The sequence below is a fragment of the Zonotrichia leucophrys genome, chromosome 27 (assembly GCF_028769735.1).
Source record: "Zonotrichia leucophrys gambelii isolate GWCS_2022_RI chromosome 27, RI_Zleu_2.0, whole genome shotgun sequence".
NCBI classification, from domain to species: Eukaryota; Metazoa; Chordata; class Aves; order Passeriformes; family Passerellidae; genus Zonotrichia; species Zonotrichia leucophrys.
Genome location: NC_088196.1, coordinates 5779800 through 5794750, shown reverse-complemented (window position 1 = coordinate 5794750; position 14951 = coordinate 5779800). Strand labels below are relative to the sequence as shown.

General features: G+C 67.2%; 1 protein-coding gene across 5 annotated transcripts in view; it reads left to right on the top strand.

Annotated features, from left to right (window-relative positions):
* The first annotated feature begins 752 nt into the window (after positions 1 to 752).
* Positions 753 to 14951, top strand: part of ARHGAP23 (Rho GTPase activating protein 23) — a 33105-nt gene continuing 18906 nt past the window's right edge. For 2 of the 5 annotated variants that reach the window (XM_064733404.1, XM_064733403.1), the window contains exon 1: positions 753 to 880. In XM_064733404.1, coding sequence (XP_064589474.1) covers positions 872 to 880 — 9 coding nt within the window. In that variant the 5' untranslated portion in view covers positions 753 to 871. Of the gene's footprint in view, positions 881 to 2226; positions 2344 to 6302; positions 6495 to 14951 lie in introns of those variants that run through there. The other 3 variants (XM_064733401.1, XM_064733400.1, XM_064733402.1) reach the window with 2 other exon arrangements.

Here is a 14951-nt window from a genome sequence, read left to right as displayed (position 1 = left end):
AAACTGAGGCACAGCATGGGATGAATCCAAGGGAAACTGAGGGACGGCCCAGGCCCGGGGCAATGCAGCCAGGGCCGTGCCGGGGGATGGGAGGGCGTGGTGCCCGCTGTCCCCGGCCGGGCCCTGGCAGTGCCCCAGGGTCAGCGCTGGGCTGGCACCGGCTCCGAGCTAACATTTACCCAGCCCCGAGGGCTTGGCTGCCACCCCGGGAAAGGGCAGGACAGGGGCCACCAAACCAGCCTGGGGGGACAGACAGTGACAGTGCCACTGCCACCAAACCAGCCCAGGGGGACAGACAGTGACAGTGCCACTGCCACCAAACCAGCCCAGGGGGACAGACAGTGACGGTGCCACTGCCACCGTGCCAGCCCTGCACTGGGCACTGCCAGGGAGAGCCGCAGCCCCTGGGAAATGGGGAGAGGGAGACAGGGATGGATGGATGGAGGGATGGATGGATGATGGATGGATGATGGATGGATGGATGGATGGATGGATGGATGGATGGATGGATGGATGATGGATGGATGGATGGATGATGGAGGGATGGATCCATGGATGGAGGAGGGAAGCAGCGGGTTGGGGCTGGTGGTCCCGGGGGGGCCGGGCGGAGGGGCGGGAGGGGAGGGCGGCGGCGGGGTCCGGGTGGGGCCGGGGCCCCCTCCCGTCGCCGCTCACATGACGCCGCTCCCGGGATGCGCCGGGCGGCGCCGGGCGTGGGCGGCGGCGGCGGCGAGAGGCGGCGGCAGCGGGACCGCACCGGGGCGCGCCGGCTCCGCCGCCGGCACCGCCACCGGCACCGACAGCAGCACCGGCGGCGGGAGCGGCCCATGGCCCGCGGCCGGACCGCCGCGCCCGCCCCCTGAGCGGCCCCATGGAGCAGGTAGGACCGGGACAGGGATAAGCAGCGGGACCGGGAGCGGGAGCGGGGCCGGAGCTGCCGCGGCGGGGACCGGGCGGGTCCAGCATCCACGGGCGCGGCGCCGTTCCGGGGGTCCGGCACCCCCGGGGACCGCACCTGCCGCCGCTGTGCTCCCCACCTGCCATCGCTGTGCTCCCCACCTGCTGCTCTCTGCCCCACCCACCCTCCCCCGGTCCCCGGCGTCCCCCCCGCCCTCTCCCCGCCGCCCCGGCAGCACCTGAGCCCCGCGGCAGCATCGCCCACCGGGGACCCCCGGTACCACCGCCCTGAGACCCCCCCGTGTGCCTCCCTCAGCCCAGGTGTGCGGCGGGACCCCGTTCCTGTCCCCGTCCCCGTCCCCGTCCCTGTGCCTGCTCTGCCACCGCCTCCCGCCACAGCCCGGGGCGGGTCCCGCCCGCGGTTTGGGGAGGGGGTTTCTGCTCGGGGAAGGGGCTGGAGCCGCCGTGGGGTGTGGATAACCCCCGGGGGTGTCCTTTGCTCCGTCTCCCCATCCCGTTATTCACCGGCCGACGCCTCCAGCCCCCGTCCCGCTCCGGCCGGGCTGCGCCGCCCCTCCTCGCCGCCCATCCGGGGCCGGGGGTCTCTCGGACCCCCGTGCAGTGGCTCTGCGTGGACAGGAGGCTCCCTGGGGTGGGGGTCACCCCCTCCCGACCATCCCTCCCCAATTTTGGGGTCCAGCTCCCTCCCCGCAGCCCCCGGGGCTCTGCCTCGTGTTCCCCCCGCCGCCCCCATGGCTCCGGCTCAGCGCAGATCCCAGCGCAGGGTTTGATGCCTCGCGGGTGCCCCGCACCCCTGGACCCTCGGGATGGGCTGTGGCAGCGCTGGGGACCCGCCAGAGCCACCGCTGCGGGCACCGCACGTCCCCAGCGCGCAGCGAGCGCTGCCCGCACGTTGGGGGCCGCGTGCTGCAAAATCCGCCCCCCCTCCCCGGGCCGCGGCGGGGGGGCAGCACCGGGGGTGCCACAGCGCGGCCGTGTCACCCACCCGCCATCACCGCCCCCACCCCACAGCCCGGACCCCCGGGATGGCCCCCGACCCCCGGCAAAGCCACCGCGGGGACACCGCGGGGTGCAGCATCCCCCGGGGGCTGCCATCGCCCGGGCCCCCGCTGCCGGCTGCGCTCTCCCCGCTGGTAAAATCCCCTCTTCCCACATCCAGCTGCAATGCAGAGGAGCTCCCGAGCCGCCCGCACGCCTTCCCCGCCGCCCTGATTGGCGGCGCCGCCTCTGGAAGGGGCCGTGGTAATTTTAGGCCGTGAGCGGCAGCAGGTTGGCATGTGCCCGCCGCCCCGGGCACGGCCGGGAGGCTCCGGCAGCGCTGCCCGGCCGCGCTCCGCGCTCACGGCAGCCGGGGATGCTGCGCAGCGCCCGGGGCTCCCCGAACCCCGCCGGGATCGCGGCCCCTCCCTGATGTGCGATGAGCACGTAAGTCCTCGGCGCCCCCCCGGCCGGGCGCTGCCGGCCCGAGCCCCCCCGGCCCCGCTGTTGTTTATCCCGACGGCCCTGCCGGCGGGCAGGGAAGGAGGGGCTGCGTCCGTAACCCTTTCGTCTGGCCGCCCGCTCAAAATGGCTTCGTGCTGCTGCCGCCGCCAGCGATCGGGAGCTGCGGGCTGGGAGCGCCCGCCTGGAGCCGGGAGGGCGCTGGGGGGGACACCCGGCGAGACCCCACCCCATAAGGGGCACCCCCGGCATCCCCGTGGGCAGCGCGGGTCACCCTGCGCGCCCCGCCCGATCCGCGGCCCCCCCAGCTCCTCCCCGCGCCCCGCTTTTGCTTTTCTTCATTTTAATTCCCGGGATTAGGTTAAAACCCATCTTCCATCCAGGCTGGATTCCCCTCTCGCTGCCTTTGTCTGCGGCGCGGAAGCGGCTCCGCAGGGAGCGGCGGGCGGGGGGCTGCTGCTCCACCCCTGCACCCCGGACCCCCTCCTGCTCCCCCAAATGCGCTCCTGCCCCCCCAGACCCGCTCCTGCGGCCGGGATTTGGGGTGGGGGTCGAGCAGCGCTGGCTCTGCCCCCCAGTGGGGTGGGCACGGATCGGGGGCGCTGCCCGGCCGCGGGAGGGAGGCAGGGCGGCGATGTTCGGCTGGATGGGCACGGAATGGGGCGTGGGGAGCCCTGGCGGGTGTGAGCCCTGTCCCACCCCGCCCGTGGGGACACAGGGGCGCGGTGGCCCGGGGGGCTGCGGGTGCGGCCCGGGAGACAAAGAACGGGAGTTCCTGGAGCGGGGAGGGAGCACCTGGGCATGGTGGCACCCGAGCCTCGGGGACACCTGTGGGGAACGTGCCCGGGGCAGGGATGGGGCTGGGGGCTCTCCTGGAGCCCCCCTGGCTGTGCACCCCAGGATGGGGCTCAGCCCTCGCCGTGTCCTTGTCCCTGACCCCGTGTCAGGGTCAGTCCCTGTCTCTGCAGGGTGAGGGGCCAGCTCAGGTTGTGTCACCTCCCTGGTGGCACTGGGGACACCAAGAGGGGACTCGGAGTGCCTGGATCCTGCCTGGGGGTGTCACAGGCCGTGTGTCCCCACAGCCGGGGGGACCCCAGGAGTGGCAGTGCCACAGGGGACAGGGCGGGTGGCACAGCTGGAGGAGCTCTCTGCTCTTCCCACGGCCTGTCCTCTGCACAGGGACAGACAGACGGACAGACGGACGGACGGTGGTCAGGCTGGCCCGCGGTGCCAAAGCCAGCCCGAGGGGACATTTCCTGGAAAGTCCCTCTGGAGAGCGGCCAGCGGGATGGAGCCGGGCGGGACGGGCAGTGCTGCGAGGCCGGGCAGGCAGAGGGCAGCCCTGGCACAGCCCAGCGAGGGGACAGCGGGCAGGGAGGTGTCCCATGCGGGTATGGTGACATTGGGACCCCCTGTGGGTCCTGGGGGTGCCACACTTGGGGTCTTGGGGTGCCTGGCTGTGTCCTGTGGGGAGCAAATTCCCGTCACTCCCATCCCGCTGTTTGTCCCCTCCTGGCTCCCAAGGCAAGGCAAGGGACAGCAGTGATGGCAGTGACCCCGTGCAGGGGACAGCAGTGGTGGCAGTGACCCCGTGGGTCCCCTCAGTGCTGGCACCCCCATTTCCAGAGGGAGAAATCCCTCCGTCCCACCCCTGGGTGCTGTGGGTGGCACCAGGATGCCACCACCCCTGGGTGACCCCTGTCCCTCCCCTGTGTTTCCCTGGGTGTCCTTGGTGGTCCCGCGCCCGTATTTCCCTGGGTGTCCCTTCCCCGCTCCTGTCCCTGGTGTCCCCTGCCCATCCCGGCTGCAGTGACAGAGGTGGGAGCTGCCCCCCGTGAGCGGCTCCGGCCCCGTGGCCCCGCTCCAGCCCCGGGTTCCGGCGGCTCGGGCGTTTGTTTGTTCTGGGGGCGCCGCGCCCGCCCCGGAGCCCGCAGGAAGTTGTTGTTGACACAGGAGTTTCTTAATGGTGTCACGGAAAACTCGCGCTTGGCAGCCGCGGTGTGGCGGGCTGGCATTCCCGGGATCGTGGTGTGGTATGGCCTGGCATTCCCAGGAATGCTGCGTGGCATGGGCTGGCATTCCCGGCATCACGGTGTGACACAGGCTGGCGTTCCCAGGAGTGCTGCTTGGCATGGGCTGGCATTCCTGGGGTTGTCAGGTGGCATGGGCTGGCATTCCCAGGAGTGCTGCTTGGCATGGGCTGGCATTCTCAGGAATGTGGCGTGGCACAGGCTGGCATTCCAAGAAGTGCTGCATGGCAAGGGCTGGCACTCCCAGGAATGTGGGGTGGCACGGGCTGGCATTCCCAGGAATGCTGCATGGCACGGGCTGGCATCCCTGAGGGCAGACCTGGGATGCAGGCAGGGAAACGCCCGATGATCACTCGGGACTCAGGGAGTGGCTGGGGCTGGCAGTGACACAGGGACATCGCGGGGACATTGCGAGGAGCTGCCGGAGCCCTTGGCACCGTGCCAGCTGCAGGATTTGGGATGCTGCATCCCCCTGGAATCCTGGGGTGCTCTGGGGGTCTGTTCCAGCCCCCACCTCTGTCCCACACGTGGAGCTGTGTCCCGTTTGGGGACAGAGAGGGGACAATGACACCTGCCAGCAGCGGAGTGCTGTGAGGGAGATGATCCTGCTGTGATAATGGGAGATGATCCTGCTGTGCCCTGCCCTGTGCCCCTCCCTGGGCTCCTCTGCCCCTGGCTGGGCCCTGCTGGCTCCAGCCCTGTCCCTGTGGTGGCCCTGTCCCCTCCTGCTGTGTCTCTGTGTCCCCAGGGGTTGTGGCCACCATTCCTCTCGGTTTTCTTCACCTCCTCTCACTTTCCTGTCACACGTGGCTCCATTTCCCTCACAGAATTGCCCCTCGTGCCAGTGCTGGGTCCTGCTGGTGCCACAGGTGACTCAGGGCTCATGTCATGGCATTGATGTCACCTCCTGCCATCATGGAGCCTTTCAGGTGCCGTTTGCACCCCGAGATTCAGCTGTGGGATTTGTTTCCTCAGCAGTTTCTCCATGTTGGTTTTGGGATGCTCTGCTGTGTCCAGGCGGCCTGAGCCAGGCCAGGCCCTGCTGGCTGTCCCCATGCTGGCTGTCCCCATGCTGGCTGTCCCCATCCCTCAGTCTCCCAGGCCAGGCTCTGTCTGTCCGTCTGTCCAGCTGTTTCCCGCCCTCGCTGTTTCCTTTCCCTGCAGCTCTGTGTCAGCCTTTGTCCGTCTGTCAGCCCTGACCCGGCTGTTTCCGTCCCCCTGTCTGCCTGTGCCAGTCCCCGTCACTCCTGTCCCTCTGTCCTGGCGTTTCCTGTCCGTGTGTCCGGCAGTGCCCGGCCTTGGCCTCGCCCTGCTGCTGCTTGTCGGCTCTCCCTGCCCTGCCTGTCCTGGTGTCCTGTGCCAGCTGCTCTCTGCCAGCTGCCCTGTGCCCGTCCTGCTCAGCTCACGGTCCCCGTCCCTCTGTCCTGGCTGCTCCAGGCCTGGGTGTCCCCTGCCCATCCCCAGGTGTCCCACTCCTGTCCCCGTGTGCCCTGTCCTGGTCCCTGGATGTCCCTCCTTGTTCCCGGGGGCCCCTTGCCCATCCCGGTCCCATCCCAGTGCCAGTGCTGGTTCTGCTGTCCGGTGCCGGTTCCCGTTCCCACCCCGCCATCCCAGTGCTGGTGCCGGTCCCAGCTGTCCCGGTGCCGGTTCCTCTGTCCCGGTTCCCGTTCCCGTTCCCACCCCGCCATCCCGGTGCCGGTTCCAGCTGTCCCGGCTCCGATTCTGCTGTCCTGGTTCGCGTTCCCGTTCCCACCCCGCCATCCCGGTGCCGGTTCCCGGTCCCTCCCGCCGGGCGGGCCGTACCGAGCCGAGCCGCCCCGCGCCCCGCCCGCCGCCGCGGGCGCCCGGAGGAGGCGGAGCCGCGACCGGGGCCGGGGCCGCCGCCGGCCCAGCCCGAGCCGAGCCGAGCCGGACCGCGCCGTGCGGGGCCGAGCCGGGCCGAACGCAGCGGGACGCGCTGCGCGGGGCCGCAGCGGGCAGCGCCGTGCGGGGCCGTGCCGAGCCGAGCCGTGCGGAGCCGGGCCGAGCCGAGCCGAGCCCGCCCGCCGCGCCCCGATGAATGGGATCGCCTTCTGCCTGGTCGGGATCCCGCCGTCCGCCCCCGCGGTGAGCGACACCGGCGGCACCGGGGACACCGGGGACGCGGCAGCGGGGACTGGGAGCGGCGCTGGGGGCACTGGGCGGACTGGGAGGGTGTGGGCTCGGCGGAGCGGGGTCTGGGAGGAACTGGGGGGTACTGGGCGGGCTGGGGAGGGAGCAGGCTCGGGGAAATGGGGCTGGGAGGAAATGGAGGTACCGGCTGAGCTGTAGGTCTGGGGGAATAGGGACTGGGGGAACTGGGAGGGACTGGGAGAGTGCGGGATGGCGCCGAGGTCTGGCAGCGCGGCCGGGTGTTGGGTGATGCCCTCGGGGACCGGACCGGGACTGACCCCGTTCTCCGGGGCCGGGCTGTGGGTCAGGGCCAGCGGGTCCGGGGTGTCCGGCCCCCCACGCCACGCCACAGGCGCTGGTGGCCGCGGTGGCCTGTCCCCAGCCACAGCGGCGTCGTGGCAGGGCGGAGGGGCTGCGGCGCCCGGATCCGGCCCGGAGCCGAGGGGGAGACCCCGGGAAGGCGCTGCCCCTTCCCGGGACGGACCCACGGACACCCACGCACTTCCTCCGAAACTCCCGGCCGGGCTGGCTGCGTGCGGCTCCGGCCGATCCATCCCCTCCAGCGCTCGCCTCCGGGCAGGCAGCAACCCCCGGCGTGCCAGGGGCTCCTGGAGGCCAAATCCATCCCCCCCAGCCCCGAGCAGCCCCCCACGATCTGCTGACCGCGGGTGGGCATCGGCATCGCTCGGCGCCGCTGCCCCGGAGGGCGATTCCCGTCTCCCGGTGGTGGTGCCAAGGAAGGCCAGCCCAGCCCTGGCTACGTCCCCATTTCCTGCCCGTTTTATGCCAGATCGCGGCGAAACCTTGGCGTGGGGATGAGGACGGCGCTGGGGGACGTGGGGCGGGGGTCTGGCGGCCGTGGGGACCCCTCGCTGTGGGACTGGCACATCCTGGCCCCAGAGCTGGATTGGTCCCTCAGTTCCTGGTTTTTTGAACTCGGCTTCCTCGGCCCCGGCCACGGGGGAATTAACCGGCCTGAAAGGGTTAACTGGGGCGTGCGGAGTGGCCCGGGGATGAGGAGCTGCTGAGCATTAATCATGGTTCCTCCTGGACCCGTCCCTGCTTACCCCGTACCGCTGGGTGCCGGCGCTCGGAATTTCGGGATGGGGATGGGTGTGTGTGTGAATCTTGGAATCGGCTTTTCTGCTGCGTTTTGGGGTGAAATGTGCCCTCCTGGGGGGCGGCACCTTGGGCAGGGCTCGAGTCGCTGATTTGGGGGATTTGGGGAGCTGGGGGATTTGGGGTGCTGAGGGATTTGGGGTGACTTTGGAGGGGTTCATTACCCACCACGTGTAGGGATGAAGGCTCTTTGCCATCCTCCCGTGAGGATTTAGTGCTGCGCCAGCAGAAATCCTGCCCGGCAGGCGCCCCCAGGGCTGCGTGGCAGGGACAGCGTCCCACTGTCCCCAAAGCCTTCACGGCTCCTGCCCCGAACCCTTTTTGCTGTCTCTGCTTTACAAATTGAATTTCTTCACGCCTTTCCCCCCCCCCCCTTTCTCTCTGAACCCTGAACTTGAAAGACAGGAAAAGCCTGTGCTTGGGGCTGCTGCCGCAATCCCGCCTCGCCAGCGCGAAACCTGGCACGGGCACCGGGCTGGGCCACGCGGTGCCACCCGGGGTCCTGCTGGTCACCCTGGGCTGGTGGCAGCCCTGGCTGCCAGGGCTCTGACCTCTGTGGTTTGACCTTGGCGTGTCCCGAGTCACCGCTGGCACCGGGCCCTGCAGGGGGACAGGGGGGTGATGGTGATCCCAAATGTGACCCGGGGCTGGCAGCACTGCCCGGTGCCATCATCCAGGGTCAGCTGCCAGGCTGGGGGTTATTTGGGGTTTGGGGACTTTGGGTTTGGAGAGTTTGGGGGCTGTGGGTTTGGGAATTTGGGTTTGGGGAGTTTGGGTTTGGGGGCTTTGGCATGGGGGGGACAGCTCGAGGGGCATGCTGAGTGTGGGACCAGCTCCAAACTGGAATTTGGAGCCTCTCCCCAGTTCACGTGGAGCCACTCACTGGGAGAAAGCACACGGGGATGAGGGGGGGCTGTCCTGGGAAGCTGCCGAGCTCCGGGATGGCCTTTTATTCTCATTAAAAGGGAAAAAAACAGGATTAAGTTTCAAGTTGGTGCTGTCCCATTAATAAACCAAGTTTGTCTTCGGCAAGGCAGCAAGACCTGATTTAAAAAGGAATGGAGATAGATGACCTATTTTAAGCTCTCAAGTTGGAAAATATCGACCTGGCTGCCTCCAGCCCGCCAGCGGCGGGGCCGGCTGTGCCAGCTGGGCCACAACGCGCTCCCAAAACCCTCCTGGATATCCCTAAACCTGCCTGGTTCTCCCAAAACCCTCCTGGATATCCCAAAACCCTCCCAGATATCCCAAAACACACCCAATTATCCCAAAACCTGCCTGGTTCTCCTGAAACTCTCCCAGATACCCCAAAATGCACCTGGCTCTCCCCAGACCCACCCGGCTATCCCAAAACCTGCCTGGTTATCCCTAAACCTTCCTGGTTATCCCAAAACCCGCCCAGCTCTCCCAAAACCCGCCCAGCTCAGGATGCCCCAGGTGGATCCTTCAAAGGCGCCGCCGACCTCCTGCCTGGAGCTCCTGGAGCGGTCGCCTCCTTTCTCCCCAGGAGTTCATTAAGGCCTCGCTAATTGCCAGCCCGGCACACCTTGGCGTGGCGCAAGAGCTGCGGCGGCGCGGTCCGGCAGCTCGGTGCCACCGCGGCCACGCCGGGATCGGCCACATTCCCCGTGGGTTCGGTGTCACCAGGGTTTGGGAGAGGTTTTAGGGGTGGTTTTAGGGGTGAGGGGTGTTGGGGTGTGGGGTTGACCCCGATCCTTGGGGGATGAAGCTGGAGCTGGGCTGGCCTTGGGGAAAACGGGGTGAGTTGTCCCAAAGTGACCAAAATGAGGCAGTGGTGACCAGGGGGATGGCCCTGGTGACAACAGGGATGGCCCTGGTGGCTGTGGGGTGGTTCTAGTGACCATGGGGATGGAGCCTGGTGACCAGGGGGATGGCCCTGGTGGCCATGAGGATGGGACCTGGTGGCCTTGGGGATGGGATCTGGTGCCCACAGGGATGGCCCTGGTGACCACAGGGATGGCCCTGGTGACCATAGGGACAGCCCTAGTGACAGTGGGGACAGACCCTGCTATTGCCCAGTAGAATTCCTTTTCCAAACGCAGCAGGAAGGATTTGGGGCTTCAGGAGCCATCCCAGGCTGGGGAACAGTTCCTGACACAGCCCTGAGCCCCACGCTCATGTCCCCTTCAGTGACCAGCCAGGTCCCCATTGCCCCTCTGGTCACCCACCCCCCGACCTGTCCCCGCACACCCCGGGGCGCCCACGGTGACCGTGCCCCCCCTGCCATCCCCCGAGGGCAACAGAGGGTCCCTTGATGGGGCCGAGCGCGTGGGGCAGCCCCGGGGCGGGTGGGACGGAGCGCGGTGGCTCCGGGGGACAATCGGGCCATTGTCGCACATCCTTGTGGCACATAGTGGCTCTTTCTGTGCGCGCCGGGCGGGGGCCGGGCTGCGGTGCCAGCGCTTTCGGGGCCAAGCGTGGTCCCCAGCGGGGCTGGCGGTGACTGGTGTGGCAGCAGGGGCAGGACATCGATGTCCCCGGCCGGGGAGGGGACACGGACTGGACGTTCGGCCACGGACGCGTGTGGGATGAGGAAAAATGTTGGGCTGCTCCTAATCACAGGAAAACGCTGCTGGGTGCTGCTGGAGCTCGGTGTCCCCAAAGCCGTGTCCCCAAAGCCACCTCCTGTCCGCGCTGTGGCCGGGGGAAGCTCAGGACCCCTTTTTGCTTCTTATTTCCACCATCCAGTGAGGGCTGTGGGGTTTGTGCTCCCTCCCAAACCCTCAGGCGTCACCTCAAGGGTGTCCCTCACATCTCTGGGGGCTTCCCCACCCCAGGCCCCCCATCCTTGGAGGGGGCAGGGGCTGGAAGGAGCTGCAGCCTCCCCCTGACCCCCGTGGGTCGCGTTTTCCACGCAAGGTGCCTCTGGAGCCGCCGGAGGAAATGGCTCATTGTTAGCCCGGCTGAAAAAAACAGAGACCCAAAAACCGGCCCTAATGAGGCCAGCTTCTATTTGAGGGTTTGCACGGGAAAAACAGGAAACGGAATCCTGTTACTTTTCTAGGGCCCGCTGCCGATAACGCCGATTGTAGGATGGGGCACAGGAGGAGGAGGAAGAGGAGGAGCTGGCGATGAAGGCAGCCCCAGCGTGGCCTTGGTGGTCCCGCTTCCTCCTTGGCTGGGGGGTGACAACTCCTTGGTGGCTCCGTGGTTCCCGTCTTTGTGCTGGCTCTGGTGTGTCCCCAGCCTTGTCCCTGCCTCGGGGCTGCTGGCACTGGGTGTGGGGACAATCCAGGAGGGATGAGGAGAGCTGGGATGGGGAGATGGACAGAGCACGGCGCCGTGGAGAGGGGGTCACTGCCTAAAGTGTCCCCAAAACTGGCCCTGGCTGTGCTATGTCCTGTGGATGTCCCACAGCCCTGTGGGTCTGTCCCCTGTCCCCACCACCCGTGGGGTTCGGGAGGGCTGGGATGGAGCCACGTCCTACCCTGGAGATGTGACAGGGAGGGTCCGCGTGGATGCTGTCACTTCAACGCGGTGACATCGGCTGGTGACACCTGCAGGGCTGCTCACAGGGACAATCCAACAATTGCAGCCCAGGGATGCCACCAGGGATGCCAGCAGCCATGGGAACCAGCAGGGACAGTGCCACATGCCTGGAGAGCCACAGTGGGCACCAGGAGAGGCCAGGAAAGGGAATGAGGTTCTGGGGTCCCCACATTTCTGTGGATGTGGCAGCAGGGACCCCCTGTCCGGGCGAGCTGGAGCTGCTGCTTCCAGATGTGTCAGGAATGGGATCCCTGCGGGTCCAGGGGTGGCATCTCGGGGTGACAGTGCCAGGACAGTGACAGTGCTGGGTTTGGTGGCAGGACAGAGCCACCTGGGGTGGGCAGGGGAGGGGACACTGTCCAGAGAAACAGGAAGGAAGGAAGGAAGGAAGGAAGGAAGGAAGGAAGGAAGGAAGGAAGGAAGGAAGGAAGGAAGGAAGGAAGGAAGGAAGGAAGGAAGGAAGGAAGGAAGGAAGGAAGGAAGGAAGGAAGGAAGGAAGGAAGGAAGAGGAAGGAAGGAAGGAAGGAAGGAAGGAAGGAAGGAAGGAAGGAAGGAAGGAAGGAAGGAAGGAAGGAAGGAAGGAAGGAAGGATGGATTTCCTTCCCCATGTTAACACCCAGGAATGTCACAGGGATGGTTGGTGGATGGAGCAAACCCTTCTGGCATCAGCTGAGAGTCACCCCAGCACTCCCACCCTCCCAGGGCTGGTGCATCCATCCTGAGGGGTCCTGCCCGGGCTGGGACCTGACACCTGGGGGGTTTCTCTCCCTCACCGAGGTGGTTTTTCCTCCTTTTCCCTCCTTTTCCCAATGCTGCTGCTCCCACCCAGGATGTGCCTGCACTCCCAGGGCTCCCACCCTGCTTTCCCCCATTCCCTGTGGGATCCAGCTGTGTGGGATTGGGGTGGCGCAGCTCCAGGGGCCCGGAGCACCCCGGGGCTGCTGCCAGCACCCCCCTGAAATCCCTGCTGAGCTGCAAAGCTCCTCAGCCCCGGTTCGAGTTAAAGAGAATTAAAATGCTTTCTCCTGCCGATCCCTAATCCCCGCGGCTGCGGCAGGGCCCAGGGGATGCCCGGATGCTCCCGGCGTGGTCACCTGTCCCCACCCCGGTTCTGCTGTCACTTCACCCCCCTCCCCGGTCCAGGTCCCGCTGCCGGAGCATCCCCATCCCCTTTCCTGCAGGGGAGCATCGATCTCAGCCCTTTTTGGGGGTGCAGCCCCCCACAAACGCTGCCTGGAGCCCGGGGAGGGCGTGTGGGATCCCCGACCCCCTTCCCCATCGCAGCTTTGCCATAAAAGGGCTGGAAATGGGTTATTGTCTCAGCAGTGTTTTCTCCTCCTCCCAAATCCTATTAAAACCTCATTTTTCTGACCCTAATCTCAGCTGGCCCTTCTGGGGGGGGGATTAGCGGTTGTGTCCCCCCCGGCCCGGCCCCGCTGGGTCCGTGCTGGCGAAGCGCGGCCGGAGGGGGGCGGCTGTGGGGCCGCGGTGGTGGCAGCGCTGCTGTCGCTGTCGCTGTGTCCCTGTCGCTGTCCCTGCCCAGAGGGTGACGTTATCCCCGCCGCGTGCCAGGGCGATGGCGCCGCTGGCAGGGACAGCTGGTGACATGTCCCCAGCTGGGACCGGCGGCTGCAGCCCCGCGATGTCACCGCGCTCGGGGCGGGGTGGGGTCGGGCCAGGAGCAGCACGGGTGGGACAGGGGGGTGGCATCGGGGTCAGATGTGGGCATCCCTCAATACGGGAGCAGGGCCGTGTGTCCCCATGGCCGTGTGTCCCCCTGTCCATGTGTCCCTCTGTCCGTGTGTCCCCCTGTCCATGTGTCCCTCTGTCCATGTGTCCCCCTGTCCGTGTGTCCCCCTGTCCGTGTGTCCCTCTGTCCATGTGTCCCCCTGTCCGTGTGTCCCTGTCCGTGTGTCCCTGTCCGTGTCCCTGTGCATGCCGGGAGCTCCCTTTGCAGCGTATTTAGGACACTCCTGTGCAAACGGAACGTTCTGGAAGGCGTCCAGGCCGCTCGCATTCCTCGGGGTGGAATCTGCCCCCGCCAGCGCCGCCTGACCTTTCCCGCTTTGGGCTGCGGCAACAATCCCAGGGACCGTCCCCTCGCTGTCCCCCCGCCAGGGCTCGGGGACCCCTCCCCAGGCCCCTGCGGGCTGCCGGGGCAGCTCAGTGCCACCACGAGGGGCTGAGGGGGTGACAGGGTGGCACCCACGAGGGGCAGGGGGCAGTGACAGGGTGGCACCCATTGTCCCCAGCTGTCCCGGGAGCCCCGGGCTGATCCAGGCCCCATTCCCGGCTGGATTTCCCCCCTGAGCCGGGAAGTGAAGCCCCCCGGGGCTGTTTGCACTCTCAGCCCTGTCTGGCTGCTCCAGCCGGGCGGCTCAGCGAGCTAGGACACGCCAGAGCCTGTCCCTGGGCTGGGCCGAGGCCACCGGGGTGGCCCCGGGCTGGCTCAGGGACAGACCCCGGGCACAGGACCCAGGTGACACTGTGGTGGCCCCGGGGGTGCTGCTGGCATGGTTTGGCTCCCTTGTGTCCCCATCCTGGTTTGTCATGGCTATGCCGGTTTGGAGGGCACGCCGGGTGTGCAGAGGAGTCCCTGGGGACACTTTGGGTCCTTGGGGACATGGCTGCCACCAGGCCACGCTGCCCAGCTGGCCTGGGGTGGGTGCTGGAGCTGTTTTGGGGCAGATCCGTGTCACCTGCAGGGGACACTGGGGACATTCTGGCCACCGCAGCATGTCCCTGTGTCCCCACATTGTGTCCTTGTGTCCCCACATTCCATGTCGCTGTATCCCCACATTCCCTGTCCCCTTGTCCCAAATTCCGTGTCCTCACATTCCGTGTCCCCATGTCCCCGCACTCCGTGTCCCCCTGTCCCCGTGTCCCCACATTCCCTATCCCCGTGCCCCACATTGCATGTCTCCCTGTCCCCGCACTCCGTGTCCCCTCGCTGTGCCCACCTGGCGGGTGTGTGGCACCCCCCTGGCGGGGCGGGGCCAGCCGGGGGTGCCCGCCCGGGCCCGCGGGGCTGCAATGCCAGCAATGCCCGGCATTTCCCGGCGTGGCCTCCAGCGCGGCAGGAATGCGGCCGGGACCCCCTCGAGCGGGGACAGGGACAGGCAGGGCGGGAGGGGACAGCCCGGGGGATGCTGCCAGCCCCCAGCCCCAAACCAAGCTGTGCCGGCTCCGCTCTTTTCCTAATTCCTCCCAAAATTGGCTGCCACAGGGGGTGCTGGTGTGGCTGTTCCTGGGGGACAACAGGGGACCCACCACCCCTGGGTATCCCCCAAAATGAGAGGTGGGGCTGGGGGTGCTCTTGGTTTGATTCCAGCTAGGAATTGTCCTTAGAGCATTTTTTTTAAATTTTAAAATAGTTTTTTTTAAAATTTAAAATGATTTAATTTTTTAATATATATTTTTAATTTTTTTGTCTCCTTTTTGCCACAGGCACTGAGAGGGCCGTGAGATGCTGTGTGTGTCTCTGTGGGGATATTTATATTTTTGGCCTTCATGGGGCTGTTTTCGTCCCTCTGGGGGATTTTGGTCTTTGGGGTGCAGGACACGTGTCCCCCCCACTCCCAATTGCCAGGGGAGGACACAGAGGGGAGCTGGGGTGTCCCGCAGCCCCCCCAGCTCTCCCCGGTGGGGACAGAGGGTGACAGCTCGCTCCGTGTCCCCGGCATCGCCCGGTGCCCTGCGGAAAGGAAGGAAGGAAGGGGCCGGGAGGAGGGAGAGGAGGAAGCGGGGAGGGTGGGATGCTGCCCGGGGTGATGGAGGAAGAAG